Raw genomic sequence first — 21,391 nt, 5'->3', positions numbered from 1 at the left:
TCAGAAAGAAGTCTCCATGGAGTACAATATCAAATGTTACTTGATCTCCACTAACTCCATCTCATTAAAAATACGAGTTAAACCCTGGCTGCTGTGGCTCAGTGGATTGAGCGTCGGCCTGCAAGCCAAGTGTCGCTGGTTCGATTCCCAGTCAGGGCATATAACTAGGGTGTGCACGTCAGGTCCCCAGTTGGGGGCGCGAGTGAGAGGCAACCACACAGTGATATTTCTCTCCCTCTCTTTCTCCTTTCCCTTCTCTCTAAAAATAAAATAAACAAACAAATAAATTATTTAAAAAATAAAGTGATTGCCCATCCCGGATTCTTAAAAAAAAACAAAAAAACTGAGTTAATGCAACTCCTTAAAATAGCAAAATAATCTTTAACATGCTAAAATAAAAAAAATTCCTATATTATAATGTAATAAGCTTAATATAAAATTAGACTATTTTTCATTAGCCCTACAAAACAACGAACTATATTAATATACGTGTGCATCCAAGCATGCTTCCAAATCAAGCAAAATGCAATCAAACAATGAAAGATAACAGTTTTGATAGACTACATGAATCAATTTTTGTTACTTTAAAAAGGTCTACAGATCATTGCAGATGATAAAAAAGTACAATTCTTTTTAAAAAAGGAAAACCCCAATGTGGGGATAAATTTTTTTCTCCCTTCGGACTTCTGAAATCCCTTGAGAGATAAAGAAAGACAGGGCAATCGTGTTTAGAATGCGGGGCACAAATGAGGGGGTGCTTGGTTACTGGGGCAACCACCGAGCAAACAGGGGAAGCAAGTCAGCACTGGGGTGAAATCTCTACCGAGTTTTTAGTGAATATCAATGAATAACTGGCATGCATAAGTCACCTCTTGATTTGCTGAGCTCAGGAGCAGCCAAAGACTCTTTGGGTGGCAGAGTAGAGAGAAAAGAAAACACTCATAATTAAAACAGAAAGACGGCTGAAAAGGCAATCAAGATAAGTACATAATACAACGCGAACTGTTTAGAGGCCCGGTCAGCCACGGACAATGTCTCTAAGCTACGGAAATTCCCAATGGCTGAGAAATTCATGTAGCACAGATACGATGGGACATGAGCATGACGAAAAAGGTGACTGACGATGAACCAGCGACTTTGCTGGAAAACTCAAACATCATTTTACTTTCTTTTTCTTGTCTCTGGCAATCTAAACCTGAAAACACAGAATTTCGTTAGGAATAATTACAATAAAATATATATATAGGCTCTAGTAAAATGTAAACTGATTGAAAAATGTAAATTATACCTGCATGTGACTGAGAAATACCATGAAATAATTTTTGTCTAATACCAGGCAGCATTGGGTTCCTTAGGTGATAATCCAATGATGTCTGATGCTATATAATACATATTTAATAAAAAATATAGCCTTCAAATGGTTATTAAACTCAGAGGCATTCAAGAACTTAGATGCTTATAAGTAACTTCAAGTAAATCTCTCCAACCTGCCCTGCTTGGAGTATGAATTATTATTTACATTGCTCCCTTTCCTTGGATGGACCACAAACTACACTCATTATGGCTCATGCCACCCGGCTCTCATCTTACACACAGAACCCCAGCCTCAGAGAAAGCAGATGTAAATCAGAGACCCAGGGCAGGCTGCTTACCCCGGCTAAGCTTCAGGCTCTTGTCTTTGAAATGAGGGTGGAAATCTGTTAAGAGTTATTGCGAGGATTAAGTAAGATGATGTGGGTCAAGCTGTGACTGTTGGCTATCACAGTGATTCTTATTGTGAGTTATAATCATGGTAGAAGTGCGGTTACCTTAGTGATTTTCTAAATGCTTTCTATGCCTTCCACAATGTTCTTAAGAACCCGGGCAATAAAGTAATTTGGAACAAATAAGACGTGAGTGATTGATAGTTCTCTTCTAGGAATTTAAATCAAAAACGGAAAAGACTGTGGTGGTTCTAAAGGATAAATAAGCCACTATTTAGGTAACATGTATCTATAGAATATTTTTTTAAGTCTACTAAGAATGCAGTAATTCCTTTTTAAAGAGGATTGACAACCTGTTAATAAATAGGCACTCAATAATTCTTAACATTTAAGCTAGCTTTCAATTTTAAATTCAATTTATATTTCTAAATATGGCAAACGATATTTTTCAATAAAGGAGGTTGCACTGAAAAAACCATTTCAATCCTGCGTCTTTAAACTTCATTGATATTAAAAATATTAGAATTTCATATTAAAACTAAAATCCACTAGGTCAAAATACAGATTACTTTCTGAGTCACCAAACAAAAACATGGTATTTTTCAGGAAAATAAATGAAAGCTTCACCAGCAACTGACCAGCCACGTGGAAACCCCATGCCTGCCTCACGCTCACAAATTTGGCACAAAACCTTCCTTTCTCTCCCCTCAATCCTGACAACACATGTGTCATCGCAAAACGGGTCCTCTATGCTTTACGTACCCTCGGTGGTCTATGTCGCTGGTTCTCAAAGTACGATCCCCAGACCATAACATCAGAATTAAGGGGGAACTTGTTAGAAATGTGAATTCTCAGGGCTGTCCCAGGCCTGCTCAATCAGGAACTCTGGTGCGGAGGCCCAGCCATCAGACTGGCTTTAACAAGCCCTCCGGGTGATCTGACTTGCCGTTTAAAAACTATAGGCTGTGCAGTTCGCAGGTGACTACAGTACACTAAGAAAGGGCTAATTCAACTTTAAATAATTTTAAGGGAGGTGGCCAATGTCCTTTCTTATAATTTTGGATGGATACACAAAGATCTACCTTCTGCCATGTTCAACCATTTTCCTTGATCAAACATGGGGAAAATCCAAAAGTGAAGAGTCAGCTGTAGAAAATCATAGAAGCTGTGTGTTTGTTATTCAGTCTTATTCCTATTCATGTGAACAGGAATTTTTTATATTAAAACTTTCCTTAGGTAATCAGAATTACTTCTAAGCTTCTTAATGTTGTACCATATAAAGGCAAGTAACCCAAGTATGGGTTACTCTGACATTGCAGAAATTCACTGCGGGTGGTGAAAGATACAACAGAGACAAAACTATTTCTGCAATGGATCTGGATTGTGACCATACACACCTGCACAAAACAGAAGGACTCAGCCCCCTCAAACCCACAAATGATTGTTTCTAAGACTACAAGAGGCAAAAGCACACTACTCCAGTGTGACAGTCACTGTAACACAAACACAGAGCACACGCATTAACAACTATACCTTCATCGGTCACCGTGCCAACGACCGCGTTGACAAGGTGTATGACAGTCACTATGGAAGCTTGTGAAAAGGTACAAAGGGAGTAAATTAGGACAATCTTCAATTCATTAGAATACAGAATATTAAACAGGACTTCTTTACATAAACTCTACCTCACAATTTAAAAATGTGAAGCAAATACTTTAACATAACTATTGTATATAATTATGCATGACTCCTGCATGCTTTGTTAAGTCTTTTCTAATCAAGCTATATATTGTTTTTATTATTTACTATGTATTTGTTCTTATTAATCAAAGGACTAGAACCACATTATGCTGTAATTTAGGAAACATTTTAGCTATATATTTTTTTCACAATTAAGTTATGGATCCAGTCATAACAAAACAATCCTCATGGGCAAAGACTTCATATTCAAAGAGTAAAATACTTGCTAAGAGAATTTTCTGGGTCCATTTAATGAACTCATACATTATTCTAGGAAAAAGAAATGTAAAGAGCTACATAATTAGGTAAATTATGAAATAAATAAGAAGTGGAGGGCAGGGGTGGGGGGCAGTGGGCTTTGTCTCTGTTTTATGTACTCCCTGCCCGAATTTCTTGTCGTTTTGTACATGAGTTAACAGCTGGGAAGCTAGCACACCAGCAGAAACATGCAGACTGCCTGCCTGGCTGTTTCCCACGTGGATTCCCTCGTCATCTGTACATCAGATTGTTTTAGAGCATTTATGCCAAGATAAGTAAGCGCCCCTGGGGGAGGCAGAACGGTGGCTTGCAGAGATGGCTACCTCCTGACCCAGAGCATAGCTACCATCCCTGGCCAGAGAGGCCCGGCTGGTTCGGTTACGTTAAAGATCTGGAGGTGGGGAGATTTTCCTGAGTGATCTGTGAGGGTCCAATGTACATAATCACAAGTGTCATTCAAAGGGGAGGACTTCTCCTAGCTGTGCTTGGAGGGAGAGGTAACTGCAGAATAATGATCAGTGAGATGCAATGGTGTTGCGTTGCCGTCTTTGAAAGGCAGAGGGAGACGCATGAGCCAAGAGTGAGTGTGTCCTCGAGAAACTGGAAATGGGAAGGAGACCAAAGCCCCGATTTTCCAGAAAGGAAACAGCCCCGCAGACCCTGCCATATGTGTCCACTGAGACACATGTTAGGTTTCTAAACCTCAGAACTGTAAAATCACACATGTATCTTGTTTTCAGCCACTATGTTTGTGGTAATCTGTTATAACAGCCTTAGAAAACAAGAATATAATTTAAGTATAGACTTGTAATACAGACTTAAATTTACAATTGATAATCATAAAAAATACGATAAATATTAAAATACAAACTCCTGGAGATAGATATATATCCCTTTCTCCCTCACATTGTAGTATCTAGCAATTAATTTTTCTAACTAATTTGGCCATAATTTATTACAATTATTTAGGAGTTTTAAAAAGAATGATATTCCAAGGAAAATTAGAAAATACAAAAAATTCTGATATGTATTTGTAAAGATCATTTAGGGATCAAAGTATAAATTATTATATCAACTGGCAACTATAACACTTTAGAATTAAACCTAATAAAAAAATAATTATTTTCTGTTGTTGTTGGTTTAAAGCTATGTTCATATACCGTATCACAAAATAATAAACACAGGTACATTGTGATATCATACTTAACATGCTTGAAATCAGAAATGAACGGAACATACTTATAGCCATCTTTAGTTTGGAGGAGTTTAGTTTGCAATATAGTATGGGCTATATTACTCCAGATTTAGAAACAAATTATTATTAGTGGGTTATTTTCTTCCATCAATAAAATATCTGAAATGTTTAACCACATTATATTTTTATGCAAAGAAAAGTTACAGTCAGCGTCATTAATTCTGAGATTTGAAACTTCCCACTAAAAACTCACTGTCTCGTGTTACTGAACACAGATCATTTTCTCTGGTGGTTTATGTGTTATTGTGGCGAAGCTGGCTGTCAACCCAAAGCACGCTGGGAAAATCAGACACACGTCACCGGCATCGCAGATCCCACCGTCAGACTTGCTTCGTTAGAAAGATAAGCCAACTTACTAGCAATCTCTTAAACTGCGCTCTCAGTCAGTACGCTCCGATCCAAATGGGAGCTGGGGCCGCAGGGAGTCGGGAAGAAACAAATAAAACCTTGTAAAAGTTAACGCGGCAGACCATCCCGTCTCCTCTCAAGGGCGTGTCAGAGGGTGAGAGTGAATAAGTCGGTGTTGCATGCTCAAGAAAGCCGTTATTAGGGTTTATAAAAACCCACGGAAGTTCTAACAGTTCTGTTGTGGAAGAAAAGCCAATACCAGATGGGCCAACAGGGTAAAAATTATCTTTCACGTAGTTATATTTTCTTTCCTATTACTGGGAAGTTGCTACAGTTCAAATATCAATCCAATACAAATATTTTAAACATTTTCCCCGGCAGATGTGCATGCAAGTATTTACAAGGTACTGTTTAACAGGGGCCCCAAGTGAAACGTGGAAACATTCTGAAGCCAACAGGGCACTGGGTGCACTGCGACAGCACATAGATGTATGACATCACGTGACAGAGTCATGAACAATACACAGACGACCACGGCGGTTCCCAGTTCTGCTGACTCACCATTGTCATCACAGGACTCCGACTGGAAGGAGCTGAGGGACTGCACCTCAGACAGGCTCTCCCGGGCACTGTACGGCTGAGAAGGCTTTTCCTCCAGAGGTTTCTTGGAGAGACAGGGGTCGAGATCCACTACTTTAGCTAAAAGGAAGAGACGACAAACAGGAAGCTTGTTGAGGGCACAGCTTGGTTTTTGTTCACTGCTGTGTCCTGACACCAAGCAAGCATTGCCAAGACTGTCTACGATTTATTTAATAAAACAATAATGAAAAAAAGTGAAACATTTGAGCCCTGGTTGGTGTGGTTCAGTGGACTGGGCGTCGTTCTGCAAACCAACGGGTTGCCAGTTCGATTCCCAGTCAGGGCACATGCCTGGGTTGGGGGTCAAGTCCTGGGCTGGGGGTGAGAGGCAACGGATGGATACTTCTGTCCCTCTCTTTCTCCCTCCCTTCCCCTTTCTTTCTTAAAAAAAAAAAAGACAGAGAGAGAGAGAGAGAGAGAGAGAGAGAAACATTTGGAAAAAAAAAAAAAAGAAAACCCAAATGAAAATACCTATAAATTCTTGCTTATTCACAGACTAGAAATTCTCAGTAAACCTGCCCACAGATACCATTAGATAATACGGGGAAATAAAATTTTGTTTTAAAATGGTACATAGAACTTTTTGTGAGGCACCAAATATACATTAGGCCACTAATAAAAATACAGGGGTAAGTACAATTAGGTTTACAGTACTGAGTGGCATTCTGAATTAATAAACCTATTGAAATAATCATAACCAGCATATCTTCATCCATATGAGTTGTAAACCTACTTTTGCCCACCCCGTATTGTCGCTTCTTTTCCCATGTTTTTAAAAAATCCTATCATACAAAAGCCCCCCCCCCATTTTAGTTGGGAACCCATATCAATTACAAGAATAAAATAATCTTTCCAGATTAATTGGAACGTGACCAGATTCAATTCCTTAATTAAAATAATATTATAGCCACAATGCTCAGCCAGCATTCAAGGCACTGGGAAAAGTTTTTCAAATCATTCCAGGGCCTCTGGAGCATACTTGTCCCCAACAGAGACTCCACGTTTGGCCCCCGAGCCCCAGAGGCTCTGACCGAACGTGTCGTCCTGCCGTTCATCTCAGTGACCTTTAACTGAGAGGGGAAAGGGGGTTCTTACTGTCATAGTCGAAGTCCCAGCTGGGCTTCTGGATCGAGTCACTGTCAGAAGGAGAGCTGGAAGGTGGGGGGGGTGGCAGGTTGGGGGCGACGCTGCAGACGGCCACGGCCTTCCGGTGCCCGTGCACAGACTCGGGGTTAAAGGTGCTGAATTCGGGGTGCTCCGGGATAGCAGACCCTTCGAAGGAGTTTCGGTCCAGGTTGTTCCTGGAGTCGCTTGGAATGCTCGGCGTGTAGGAAATGGGCCGGACGGGCACCTGGGGCGGGATGTCCGAGTAAATGTTTTTATTGAGCTTTGAATCAAAATACGGTCTTTGCATGAATGCTGCAGTGGGTCCCACGTGTTTGTCCTCCGGCTCGGCCTGGCGTTTCTGTTTCCTCTTCCGCGCGATCACCTTGCGGCAGAGGACAAACGCCACCACCAGTAAGAAGATCCCTATGATGAAGACGACGATGCCGATCCCTTCGGCCAGCCCAATGTTCCACGGCGTGGACACGTACTGGTTGGGCGCCGCGTCCTCGCAGTGCCTCCCGCGGTACTCATGGCTGCAGTTGCAGTGATAGGAGCCGTGTGTGTTCTCACATGGGGCCCCATTCCGGCAGGGGTTCCCCGCACACTCGTCGACGTCGCTCTGACACCTGCCAGGAGAGCCACGAGTGAGCAGAGACCTCTGCGGTGTCAGCCAGCAGGTGCCAGGCCTGTCACTCTTAGAGACAAAATGCTAACCCAACCCCTTCTGCACAGCTTATTGCAAAGGAAGTCAAATAGGTAACAACCAGAACACACTGCCCACAACGATACCTACAACAAAAAACCTTTCGTGGAATAATGTATCGATTGTTTCCGTGCATTCCATGTACATTTGGGAGATAAACGTGAGGTCAAGCCAATATTTAACGACCAGTTTTCTAGGATTCAACAGAGTACTAAGCCAAACTCATTGGTTAAACATCAGTTTATTTCTAATTCTGATCCAGATATTTATAATGTGCATTTTGATAAATGGCATGCTGTGAACTGTTCTAATAGGCTAGATTAAATTTCTAAGGAAATCTTCCTATAGGGGATTATGACAGTTCCATAAAACACGTGAAAAGCTAAAAAAAAAACCTCTTTTCCGTTTTAAAATGATTTTCCCCATTGAAAACCTCCCACAGCTCCGCACCCTTACAAAATGGTTCACCTGCAAGTCCCTTCTCCTCTGCAAATGGGCAGACTCTGCACCTGTGCAGACCGAGCTGACACTTCTCAAACCCTTCCTCTGTTAATAAAATGTTTCTCCTTACCATCCCCCCATACGGACCTGGCAGTAAAATTTTTATTACTGAGACATTTTTGTCCAATATATTAAGTATTAATGGATTAGAATTAGGAAAGTTAACTTAGGAACTGAGACCACGTGACTGGTGGAATAATTCAAGAGTACCACCATGACCAGGGCAGAACCATACAGGAATACCTGCGAGCAGAAGCCACTTAAAGCTTCCCAGCAAGACTGACGGTCCAGGCTCACCTCAATGCCCAGCACAAGGCACTTACGAAGAACATTCATTGAGGAATTTTAAAAACTGAACTGGTAAAAAGTTTAAGGTGAAATAGAATCTGGAACACATTCTACCTCTTTCAAGGTGTACAAAAGGCACCTCTGTGCCTTACTTTTCTCTCCCGGAGAATAATGATCCCCTCTTAGGATTATGGTAAGGATTACAAAAGATAATGAGAGAGCTGGGAAAGGTTTCTAAGATGCTATATAAGTGCTATATAAGTGTTAGTTATTATAAAAAAATATCATCATCATCACTCAAAGATAGCACACCACAGATGTCTGCTTTAAGAAACATAATAATCTCACTCATTCCACAAACATTTACTTCCTGCAAAAGCCCACACATTCTTTGTTTATACATAACATCTTAAAAGCACAGGTTTTTTCCAAGCATTACTATATTCATCTGCTCAACTGTTTTTTATTCCAAAGATCAAAAAGATAAATTCTATAAGAAGCTAATATGAGGATTATCAAATTCCCAAGCAACACTGTCCAAATTAATCACGTTCTCTTGTATCTGTTCACCCACGTGGCATTAGAGAGAGGTGGAAATGAAAAAAACGAAAGAAGCCCTTACCTTTCTCCCCTAAAACCTGCATCACACTGACAGACAGCACCATCCAAACTGTCAAAGCACGTCCCGCCATTTTTGCAAGGCTCATCCTTGCAGTAGGGGCTAAGCTGGCACCTGACGAGTAGGAAAAAATAGGCATAAACCCAATATTTCTACCCCAAATAAATACAGCAAAACAGAAAGCAGTGACAAATGAATGCAGGTGCTTTACATACATAGCTACCTTTAAAACTTTTAAGTACTACAATTAATTATGAAAGTGAAGCCAAACGTACATACCTCTGACCAGTATATAATCCTCTACACTGGCAAACGAAGTCGCCATTGTCCACGATGCAGGTACCGCCGTAAAGGCAGGGGTTGGAGGAGCATGGGCTGATGCTCAGTTCACAGTACGTCCCTAAGTGTAAGGCACTGCATTTGCAGTAATACCCTAAATGATCGGAAGAGAACAAACAAGTCCTATCACTCAGTAACTCAAAATGAAAGTGTTAGGAAGTCGGTTCTTCCTTTTAAGTTTTGGTGAAGATTGAGTTCTGTAAAGCCCTGTAAAAGCTAGTAACATCCCATCCCGCTAGGTAAAACACTGGCTGTATCAACAAGCCACGGCTGGTGTAACCAAAACACAGAGAACGCAAGACAGACCTCATAATTAGCTTTAGTTCATCGTAACTGATGTGAGATTACTGGGCCTAGCCTACAGAACAGGGGACAAGTGGTCTTTTATCTGGGTGGCCGTTAGATCGACAACACTTACTACCTAACATCTCAATTTATTTGCGGCTCACAAGCTTTGATGGATTACATGAGACAATAATAAGTGGAAAGCACTTTGAAAACTATAAACTACCATTTTAAGAAGGTGACCTTCAAATTGGTATAAAGGAGCAAAATAGCATGTCAGACTCTTCACTTAGGGACGACTGTGACGGTGCGGCACTGTGGAGACACTTCCAATGGCTGTCTTTGGGAGGACAGGACTGTATGCCTTCACTGCTGCCTCTGACGTTGGCAATGGCCATGGGACTTTCTCTGGCCAAAGAAATGTGGCGCTTTGGGCTCAGAGCTTCAGGAGCCATGATGTGGTCTCCATATTCCCTTCCTCCTGCTGCTAGGACAGTGATTTCAGGAAGACTCCTCTCTTGGTCCCACCCCTGAAGACACAATGAGGACAGCCTCATTGGCCATGTAATAGGAGCACAGTATAAGCTTTTGCTCAGAGTATTCCATGGGGATAAGTTGGCCTACTCTTTGCATATAGAAAACAATAGAAAACCACGTCTTTTGAAATCTCACTTAATTAAAGGGTTATTTTGATTTTCGCTCCACTCGTGACACAAAGCTCGATTTATCAGGTATGACGTCTGTCATTTTCAGAACTGTGTTCTATTGCTGATAAGTGGACAGATGGGTCCAGGTTGCAGAAGACAGAGCGTCCGGCACTGTGTAAGGGCTTTGAGACAGGTACGGCGACACCTCAGGGGGGGTGAAGGCCAACAGGAAAATCAATACTCCCCTCTATAGCTAGTGCTATTGGCACTTCCTCTGCACTGGGCCATCGTGTAAAAGGGGGAACTCAAGAAGAACTACATGGCACCAATTCTAAATCCCGCCGGGTCAACATCTGCGCCTGGAGTTCGGAATTAGCTGCGGGCGGCCCACGGTTACCGGCGCAGAACGGGACAGACGCGACAGCGGAGCTCAGCCTGGCTGCTGGGAGAGCTCTAGGTCCCGCTCTCTCTCCTGTTTATAACTCATACTACTCAATTCCAACGCGGATGCAATACCTGACAATATGATCTGAATCAAAAGAAGAAACATAAACACACTTGGGGAACTTCCTCCCAAGCGCACACACATGCACCATTTATAAAACGGCGCCGTTACGAAGCCTACCTCCAGCAGGTGAGGGGCTGCAAACGCCTCCGTTCTGGCAAGGGTGGCTGGAGCAGTCCTCTGTACCTGTCAGTAAGCACCCCGGAGAGACACCCACCCACTCTTCAATGTGCGCATAGCTTCTTGGCTTGTTATTTAGAGGGAGCTCCTGCCCATTCAAGTAAATGGACTCCATACAGCCCCCGAAACCATTTACAACTTGGGGGCTTCGTCCATGCCTCGTGCCTTGCTGACGGACGTGACCACCGAAGTACACGTGGTTATCCAGGTTTAGGGTTTTCAGAGTCCCTGGGGCCGTGCCTGACGCAGTGTGGACTTGGTCCAGGACCAGTCTGGCGTAGTTGCCGTTCACTTCGAGAGACACCGCGTGCCACAGCCCGTCATTGACTTGAATGCTCTGAACAGACACGATGCCCGGGCCACTTCCACAGTCAAATTTGTACTGCAGTCTTCCATTATGAATCTACGATAGAAAGAGTTACGATTCACATTAGTCTCATAGAAACTTCTGAGTATAGTCTGACAAAAAACCTGAAGGATGCCCTGGCTGGTGTGGCTCAGTGGATTGAGCTCCCAGCCTGTGAACCGAAGGGTCGCCGGTTCGGTTCCCAGTCAGGGCACATGCCTGGCTTGCAGGCCAGGTCCCCAGTTGGGGGCAAGTGAGAGGCAACCGAACTATGTTCCTCTCCCTCCCTTCCCCTCTCTCTGGAAATAAATAAAATATTAAAAAAACAAAAAAAATCTGAAGGGGAAGTATGTTTGGAAATTAAAGGCAGAAATTTTGTAACTAGGCCTTGCATTTAAGTCCTACAGGCCACGCGTTCATTTGTTCCTTGTACAAGTAACAATGAATTTCTGGGGACAGAAAGTTTAAGTGCCGAATGCCCACCCAAAAAGCATCAGGAAGGGACTAATAATCAAGTATTAACTGAACAACCAAAATTAGCATCGAGTAAGATCAACAGTCAAAAGGTAATCATGCTTAAAAAAATAGGAAGATAGGCAAGATGATTATCACGCCAAGCTTACGCAAGATCTCTCTACAAAATTAGGACGATGTCGTATCAGAGTTGGAATGGTAACTGTAACATGTGCCTAAAAATGTTGGTGAGAAACAGCAGTAAATCCCTACGTTACTGCACAGCAGAAAAAGCTGCTGACCTCTCTGTCCCAAACCTGTTGTACAGGTATCAGCGAACAAGTGACGTGAGGACTTCAATCACTTTACTTTACTTTTTTCAAAAACAGACAATCTGGACCTAAAGCGGAAGTAACATGTTTCCGGCGTCCCCGGATCGGAGGCACGGACGCGTACCTCCAGGATGCTGTAGTCCGTTCCCCGCGCATACATGACAACTGCATGAGCCGAGTACGTTCGGAGCCGCAGGGCCAGTTTCATCTCTAATTTGTTTTCATTTTCCTTCAGACGATACTTCACAAAGCTGTTTCCAGTGAATGTAACAGATGAGCTCCCTGTGAATCAGAGAGGAAAAAACGGATCAGGACCAAGTTGAAGCATACTTTTAAAAGTGCGATTTCATCCCCCAAAGAGACTGACTCGAGTTTTTACTTACGGTTAGAATATTATAAAATTCAACTCAATGGGAAATGTCTAGTGGCTTAATAAACAGCATAGCATAACGGGATCTCCTTTTGGAAGAGAACTTGACTACTGTATCCGAAAGAAATAAATTCTAAAACAATGAAAAAGCTAACTATAAAGACACTCAATGTAAAATGACCACAAAGGCACTTTAAGGAAAATATTCACATATCCTCAAGGTGGTTTGAGAAACCTTCTGAAATAAGATATAAAACAATCCGTTTCTTTCAAATGATGAAAAGAATATCAATCTCCAGAGATGGAAACTGTTATGTAAAATTATGCACAACTTACAAAATGGAAATTAAATATCAAAGTAAAAAAAAGATGCTACTAAACACATCAAAAGAATATACACAATCCAATAAAAAATGGGCAAAAGACCTAAACAGACACTTCTCCAAAGAGGACATCCAGATGGCCAACAGACACATGAAAAGATGCTCAACATCATTAATCATCAAAAGAAATGCATATTAAAACCACAATGAGATATCACCTTACACCTGTCAGAATGGCCATCATCAATAAGTCAATAAACAACAAATGTTGGCAAGGATGTGGGGAACAGAGAACCCTAGTACACTGCTGGTGGGAATGCAGATTGGTGCAGCCACTGTGGAAAGCAGTATGAAGATATCTCAAAAAATTAACAGAGGGACTGCCTTATGACCCAGTGATTTCCCTTCTGAGAATTTATCTGTAGAAACTCAAAACACCCCTGTGTTCACTGCAGCATTATTTACAATAGCCAAGATGCGGAAGCAGCCCAAGTGCCCATCAGTAGATGAGTGGCTAGAACAGTTATGGTACTTTTAATGCAATGGAATACTGCTAGTCTATAAAAAAGAAAAAGAAAATTTACCCTTGTGACAGCATGGATGGACCTGGAGAACATTATGCTAAGTAATAAGCCAATCAGAGAGAGAGAGAGAGAGATAATTACCATATGATTTCACTCATAAGTGGAATCTAATGAACGAAGGAATCTCACAAGCTAAACAGAGACGGACCGAGAGAGCAGGCCGAGAGCTCTGGGAGGCAGGGTGAGCAATCAGGCAAAAAACAAGAGAAAGAACTCATGGATGTGCACAACAGTGTGATGATTGCAGAAGTGTGGGTGAGGTGGGAGAGGGTATGGGGGATAGAAAAAAACACAATTAAAAATTTAAAAATAAAAATCTTTAAAAAAATTCAATATCCAGACAGCAGAATGCTGATGATGTTAACACCGTAACACACACAGAGCTCACCCATGAAAATAAGAGACCAAATAACCCAAACAATCAAGCAAAGAATGCGAACAGGGCACTCACTGAAGAAAAAAATGCTAATAGGCGAGGAACGAATGAAAAGATAACTTTCACAAGTAGCCAGAGAAATGCAAAGTAAAACTAATGAGATAATCATTTTGTGCCCATGAGAAGGGGGTATTTATTTCTCAATTGAAAACTTTCAATACTGGAAAGAGAATGGGGAGTGAGACTTTCACACATGACTGGGAGAAAAAGGAACTGGTATAACTTTTTGGGAAACTAACATAATAGTTTATTTCAAAATTAAAGGTGTAGTTATTCCTTGACATAGTAAGTACTGGTTTTAGAAATGGAAGCACTGATATGTAAGGATACATATATTTCTTTTTCGGTAGAAGGAAGCATTTCAACAACCCGAACCTCTGTATGTAAAAAAATGCTGCGTAAATGATGGTACAGCCAGGCTAGAAAACACCACAGAGCCTCATGGAGAATGAGGTTTACTTGTATTAACTTGCAAAGGTGCCCAAAACATCCTGTGCAACAGGACTGTGAGATACAACTTTGTAGTTGCTTTTTTTAAAAGAGAGAATGCGAGAGAAGAAGGACAATAAATCTGTACCTACGGGTCTATATGTTTATACGAGCCTTGATGATAGAGGGCATACATCAAACTATTAACTCGAGTGCGTGACCATATAAAAGGGAGAAAAAATTACTACTGTTATGCCTTATTCATCTCTCTGTTTACATGTTATAATAAACATAATTTTACAATACTTTTCAACTCCATTAAAGAAGAAAATTATTAGGAAAACTAGAAGTGACTTTTTAAAATAAAAACATGCCTAATCATTAGCCTCTCACCTGGGCACTGACCAAACTTGTCACCTGGACAGACACAGGTGTATTTCTCCTCTCTGGGATCAGCGACACATTCTGATCCCTCAGGGCACGGGTTGTCTTCGCATCCATGATGGACAGGTGGGCATTTTCCCTCTTAAAAAAAAAAAAAAGAAGGAAAGAAAAAGGGATGGAGCGAGAGCTAAATAATAGGAATTTCAAGAGAATGATCTTTTCATGTGTAGCCTTAAAGACTGCACGTCTCCCCTACTTTCAGATCCTTATGGGTGTTACCTTTGCAGAGACACACAGCTGTCCTTCGGTGGCGGGGAGTCACAAAGCTCAGTCTGGCCGTGCTGTGCGTTGACATCACGTTTTCGTCCACAGACACCTTTTCGTCGCAGAATTTCCGTGGGCAGTCCAGTCCCGCACAGAGCTTCTGGAACACATCCAGTATCCTGACACCACTGATCTCCTCGATGTCAGTCACGGAAGCATTGATCTTGTGCAGAAGCTGCCGTGTCGACAGCTGAGCGCTGCCTGCTCTCTCCACGAAGAGTAAGACATCCAGGTGCGGCTGAGGCTCGGCGGGCTGCAGGCTCACCACCTGGATGTCGCTCCTCCTCACCCCCAGCACGTTGCGCAGCGCGCGCTGGAAGTTGCGCAGGTAGTCCCCGACGAACTCCTCGGGTGTGAGGTTGGCGAAGCGGATGGCGACGGTGCGGTTCAGCGCCTCCTGCGTCACCTGCCGGACGTGCACTGTGATGTCAGCCACCGTGGTGAACTTCCCATCCGTGACGCTGACATTGAGCAGGTACTGCCCCAGATCCAGCTTTCTGTGCGCGATCAGCTTCCCCCCTGTGCTGGACACGGAGAAGAGGTTGCCCATCTGGGGATCCAGGCTGTAGGTCAATGTGTCGTACACGTCTTGGTCTGTCGCGTGAATCTTCCCAATGACGCCGCCGGAGTATTCCTCTCCAAAAGCAGTAATGAAAATCTCCAAGGGTAGGATGGCAGGAGCGTAGATGCTCTCTTCAATGACCCTGATGTCCACGTAGGTCAGAGACGACAACTGAGGCTTTCCGTTATCGGCCACCTGGGAGGAAAGGAGAACACAGTCGTCACTGTGTCATTGTGAGCACCTTCTTAATGAAAGGGTATTCACACTGTTTAAGTTCTTAAAAATTATCAACCATTACATACTTATTTCTCCACATTAAAGCCTATTCTTTACAGCCTTTCCACTAATTCATATTGAAGTTCATCTCCATGATAAAGTAACCAAATGAATCAGGGAGCCCCTAAAAGTGCAGTGGAATAGAAACGAAGACATGGCATAAAACTAAAAAGGCAAAATAACGCTACACACTGTTTGGGTTCTCATGAAATCCGAGATGTTTACATATAAGAGGATACCACCAAAGCAGTTCTTTTTTTTGCAAATCTACAATAAAATCATAAAGAAGAACAGCAATACCTTAACACGCAGTAAGTAACGATCTCTCACTTTCCTGTCGATGGCCGCTGACGTCACGAGGACCCCTTGCTGGTTAACTTCGAATGCAGTGTCATCATTTCCACTCTCGATAGTGAAGAAGAAGGGGGGGCCGTTATGAGAAGAGTCCTTGTCTGTCACCACCAGCTGGAGCACACTGAAACCCACAGGCTTATTTTCCTGCACAGGATAAAACAAAAAATGAAAGGAAATATACAACGTCTAGCAAAACCAAATCTTCAGGGTAAGGGACACATGCCAGTTTTTTATACTATGAAATACATGGAAAGCAATGCTTTACTGCTGCTCCATTGGAAAGGAAGAGAGAAAAAGAGGGGGTTATAGTGAGGAGGGCGGAAATGAGGGAGGAAGGGATGGAGGGGAGGGGGCCTTGGTGGCGTGGGGGAGGGGTGGAAGAGGGAGAGGGATGAAGAAGCTAATGGAATGAAAGGAGGGATGTCCGAAAAAGAAGCTGGAGGGAGAAGGTCAAGAAGGGAAAGGAGGAAAAGCAGGGAGAGAAGATAAGAATCAGAGTAGTAAGAGTACCTTAAAAACCAAAGCGCGCGCACACACACACACACACACACACACACAGACATAAAAGCATAAAAGCTTGGTTGTGTCTAGAAAATGCTCATCTTTTAGTACTGAGGAAGAGCCCTCTCATGGACTCTTCCCAGTTTCTACAACGTAGTCTTTGGAAAAGAAAGACATTTCAGACAAATAACTGAGGCCACCCAATGGAAGAGCTCATTCCCAAAGGACTGCGTGCAGTGAACTCAGCACCCCAAGGCTACCTGGATAATTACGCTGTAGTTCCCCTTGGAGAAGACGGGCACATTGTCGTTAACATCAGACACATCGATGTTGACCGTAGTTGTGTTGACTCGGGGGGGACTGCCGTTGTCAGATGCCTGAACTGTGAGCGTGTAACCTGAAATCTTTTCGGAAACAAGACAGAGAGATGGCATGTCCGTTTTCACTCCTGACAGCCTGGAACGGCAGATCTGAACACCTGCCATCCTTTGCTGTGTCCTGTATGTGGGCAGGTACCCTGCCAATAATGTGCTACAGAAGGGACTGAGTTGATTAGATTCTCTGATGCCTCTCAGATATGTACTCATTCTGTTTAAGTGTTCCTACTTGAAAACCTTACGGATCTACTAACAAAACTTAAGAGAGAATTCACATGATGAGAAAAAAATGTTAACGTATCTAAAGACCGTGATAACAAGGAGGGTGACCTTCCCTGATGTTACTCTCGGCCAGAAGGACACAGGCGTTAAGCTGTTTCCCACTCTTGAGTGCTTACTGCTTTTCAACACCTGTCCCACCAATTTCACACTTGGACTGTAGTCAACTGTCTACATCTTTAGAGATGATCTCTTCATGACTTTCTATTTTTTAAAAAATGGAGTCAAGTGTGGTAGCTTCAGGTTCCAGTTAAACTCTCCCTTCCAAAATGAGGGGCGAAAGAAGCCGGAATGCTGCCTAAATCCCAGAGCTATGTTCTGCAGAATATCAGTTAGGTAGTGACTCACATGACAGAGGGTTCTGATGAGGAACTAGCCTGGGAGACACTACAGGCCACCTCGTCTGCTACCTTATCACAGACGTTATTAGTAAATTCAAGGATCTGAGAAATTCTTCAACGAGAAACACTAAATTTTGTTCTGCCCTGCAACCCTAAACATAGTTGTTCCTCCTAAACTCCTGTCAGGTCCCTGCTCAAAAATAACAGGTCACCATATACCTGGCCCTGTTTACCCTCCTCTCCCTTCCCCTACACCCCCTTCCCCTCTGAGAACCACCATATTGTTGTCTGTGTCTATCAATTTTTGTTTGTACGTTTGTCGTTTATTTCTTATTTTGTTTTATATCCCAATAAAGTGAATAAAATTAAAAAATAACAGGTCAGAAAAGGAATGAAAGAATTGAGACTTTAACAAGATATCTCATCACTCTCTCCCTCAAGCCTCTAATCTCAGATTTACCCATTATTCTGCCGAAATTGCATTATTTGTTATCACTAACGTCTAACTCCCCAAACCAAGGCCTCCCTCACTTCTCCACCTCTCTGAGGCAGCTCTAAATGTGAGTGTGTAAGTGGGTGGGTGAACGGACAGTCGGACGGATGGGAAGACAGAGGAATGAGTGGACAGGCCTGACTTGCCGGTCCTCAATTGCTCACATTTATCTCAATGCTTCGGATCACGCCCATAATCATCCCTAGAGGCATAGGCCACGTGTATTTCCAGCTTGCAGGTCTCAAGTTTGACTAAAATCTCCAGATAGCGGCTCAGTAATTTTACTCCAATATGCCATATCCCTCTAAAAATCAGTGTATCAGAAACCATGTTCAATAACCTGTCCCCATGCTAAGTTTACACCCTCATGACCTTCCTGCTCTTCTTCGACGGCACCACCAGCCACGCAAGCCTGGAGAAAACAGAGTCACCTGCACAGTGGCCTTCCGTGGTGCGCCACACCTCAGCTCCGTGCCACAGACTCCAGTTCTTCCTTTACGGAGTTTCTGCATTTCTCTTCTTGCTGCCTCCCCAGGGACTGTCACTGGCCTCCCTACTTCCCCAGTCTCTCACTGCTCTCAACTACACCTGGACATACTGTAGAATTCATCTTCAGATTATGTCTCCTGTGATGATGCACCTGGGCTCATGAATATTCATGATACCTGCAGCATCACATCCTCTCCCCTATTGCTGCTTTTGAACGTGGTCCAAAATCTGTTACTGTCTTCTCTCCCTTACTTCTTCGTATAACTACTTCACTCTAACCCAACAGAATGAGGTCCCTTAAATATATCCTACGGCTTCCCTTCCCTGTGCCCCAGGTCATGCAGGTCCTCCCAGGGGGTTCCCTTCTCTCAGTACCTATGACTTTCCAAACTGAAAGCATTTAAAACCCAGCTCCTGGCTCCATGAAGTGCTTCAGTCTTCCTGACTATAAACTTTTATCATCCAAATGTCATGTAAGTATGAAGCACATCTCTTATATCCTTCCTGCATTTTCATATTGTAATTGCTTTTCAAGTATTGGTATCTTGCTGGTCGGTTCCAAAGAACAAGGCTGGTTCTACCCTTCGGTACTTCCCCTCGTGCTGGCAGATATGGATACAAGGCACTGCCACTAATTCGTTTGGGGGCTGGTAAATAACTGAAGCCCAGACTTCTTCACTCACTGTTTCCCGGTCCAGAAGTTTGGTCACTTTCACTTCTCCCCTGGCAGGGTCAATCGTGAACGGGCTGCCTTGATTGCCATCTATAATCGAATAGTGGATGTGGCTGTTCAAAGGTCCATCGGCGTCATCAGCCATAACCTAGAAAACACGACACTCTTGCTTAAGAGATAGCTAAGGAAGGGCCGGAAGTCATTAAGCACATTTCTGATATCAACAGCTCGTTTTACAAAGCAGTTATTTATAGCAGAGGAATTGCCCTAATAAAAGACATTTCCATAACTTCAAAATATTTTCAAGTAAGGCCACCACAAAAAAATAAATAAAAAGAAGAAGAAGAAGAAGAAGGAGAAGAAGGAGCATCTTCCTAAAACAAACAAAACAAAACAAAACTCTTGCAGAGCCTCCGAAGAAGGAAACGGCAGGGGAAACACGCACTGTAATGACAGGCTGCTCAAGCGCCGCGTCTTCACTGATCACGGCCGTGTAGGGGTCTTGGCTGAACACCGGGGTGTTATCATTGACATCTGTCACGTTGATGTTCACGGTTGCGACGTCACTTAAGGAGGGTGTGCCTCCGTCGGTGGCTTCCACAGTCAGGTAGTACTCATGGGAGCTTTCATAGTCCAGATTCTCAATGATAAATACGGCTCCTGCAAGGAAAAGCAGAGTTACGTCCGGCGCTTTAGGACGCCGCCTCTTTCTCCCGCTATGACTGAAGGAGACACGTTTACGTAAATTTAATTTTCACTGCAAAAGTTTACTTACCATTTATGTGTATTTTCTAATTCTTTAACTCAATGATTAAAAATGATAAATTAGCCCATCCTTAATCCTTATTTCTCTTATTTTCCTAATATTCTCTGTGATATTTAAATGGCTTTCCTTATTAATACCATCAACACCTCTGCTATAAAAATGACTGTATTTCTAAACTTTTTTAAATCACAGACTTCATTCTAATTTAATAAAATAAAAATGTAAAAATTCCTCTCTTCGGCTTTTAGTTTCTTCTTCCTTCTCATGCTTTTTATTTTACAGAAATATGCATCCTTTTTTGTAAATCTCCAGAATAACCGTTTACATCCCATCATTAAAAAATCCCTTTTTGATGAACAATTCTTTAACTCCATTCCTTTTCATCTCTTTATTGTCCACAGTACTTTAGGAGTCCTAAGAATAAGTTTTATGATATGTGTTAAAAACACATTTAAAAATAGCCCCCTTACATACTCTTCTCCTGAAATAGCTTCATACGATTAAATACTACGACACCAGAGCAACTTTTTGCAATGTTCTAAAGACAGCTATTTAGACCACAGGTTAACAAGACTACTAAAGTATTTATGATGCAGCAGAAGTCTAAGCTCCTAAAGTCAACTTTCTGAATTATCAGCTGTCCTCACAGAAACTGCTGTTTCTCCTGGGAAGCCACTTCCCATGAGTTCCGTACAGGGGATAAAAAGGAGCCACTGCGCGAGGTCGGACCTTCATTACCTTCCGGTCTTTGTCTTCACTAATTTACTACATCTTATGTCTTTTCTAAATCACTAGTGTGATACTTTAATTTTCTATTTAAAGTTAACCTGCTTATAGTTATAATGGATTCATCAGATATGTATAGGTATCCCCTGTGTAACACGGCACTTCTGTAACACGGTTAGAGAACTGAGAAACCCCCCATATAACACGGTATTTCTATAACACGGTTTCACTCTAACACGATATGACTGTAGAAGAAGGATATCCAAGAATTGCTGGTAGAAGACACTGATGAAGCAATTTGGTGGAAATGACATCTGGGACGTGCCAAAATAACATAGGGGGCAAGAGCCCTCATGAAAACGAAGAAGTTAAACAGTTTACTCTAAAAAGCGTAAAGAAAGGTCTAGACTTAGCCGCACAGTTAAGAGTCGTATTTCTTAAATGCAGGTCCTTGCA

General features: G+C 42.5%; 1 protein-coding gene across 2 annotated transcripts in view; it reads right to left on the bottom strand.

Annotated features, from left to right (window-relative positions):
- FAT1 (FAT atypical cadherin 1) overlaps nt 1–21,391 on the bottom strand; it is a 104,123-nt gene that overhangs the window by 1,851 nt on the left and 80,881 nt on the right. The window contains exons 14-26 of one of the 2 annotated variants that reach the window (XM_090258900.1): nt 19,889–20,103; nt 19,454–19,591; nt 17,052–17,195; nt 16,237–16,434; nt 15,054–15,855; nt 14,784–14,915; nt 12,373–12,530; nt 11,058–11,520; nt 9,441–9,594; nt 9,165–9,275; nt 7,039–7,676; nt 5,866–6,003; nt 870–905 (exon numbers count right to left, since the gene is read on the bottom strand). In XM_090258900.1, coding sequence (XP_090115026.1) covers nt 870–905; nt 5,866–6,003; nt 7,039–7,676; nt 9,165–9,275; nt 9,441–9,594; nt 11,058–11,520; nt 12,373–12,530; nt 14,784–14,915; nt 15,054–15,855; nt 16,237–16,434; nt 17,052–17,195; nt 19,454–19,591; nt 19,889–20,103 — 3,327 coding nt within the window. The remainder of the gene's footprint in view (nt 1–869; nt 906–5,865; nt 6,004–7,038; nt 7,677–9,164; nt 9,276–9,440; nt 9,595–11,057; nt 11,521–12,372; nt 12,531–14,783; nt 14,916–15,053; nt 15,856–16,236; nt 16,435–17,051; nt 17,196–19,453; nt 19,592–19,888; nt 20,104–21,391) is intronic. The other variant, XM_090258901.1, reaches the window with a different exon arrangement.

This window comes from Furipterus horrens, unplaced genomic scaffold, assembly GCF_987537825.1.
Source record: "Furipterus horrens unplaced genomic scaffold, mFurHor1.1.pri manual_scaffold_12, whole genome shotgun sequence".
Classification (NCBI taxonomy): Eukaryota; Metazoa; Chordata; class Mammalia; order Chiroptera; family Furipteridae; genus Furipterus; species Furipterus horrens.
The sequence above is the reverse complement of the archived record's forward strand: the minus strand, read 5'-3'. Positions and strand labels throughout refer to the sequence as shown.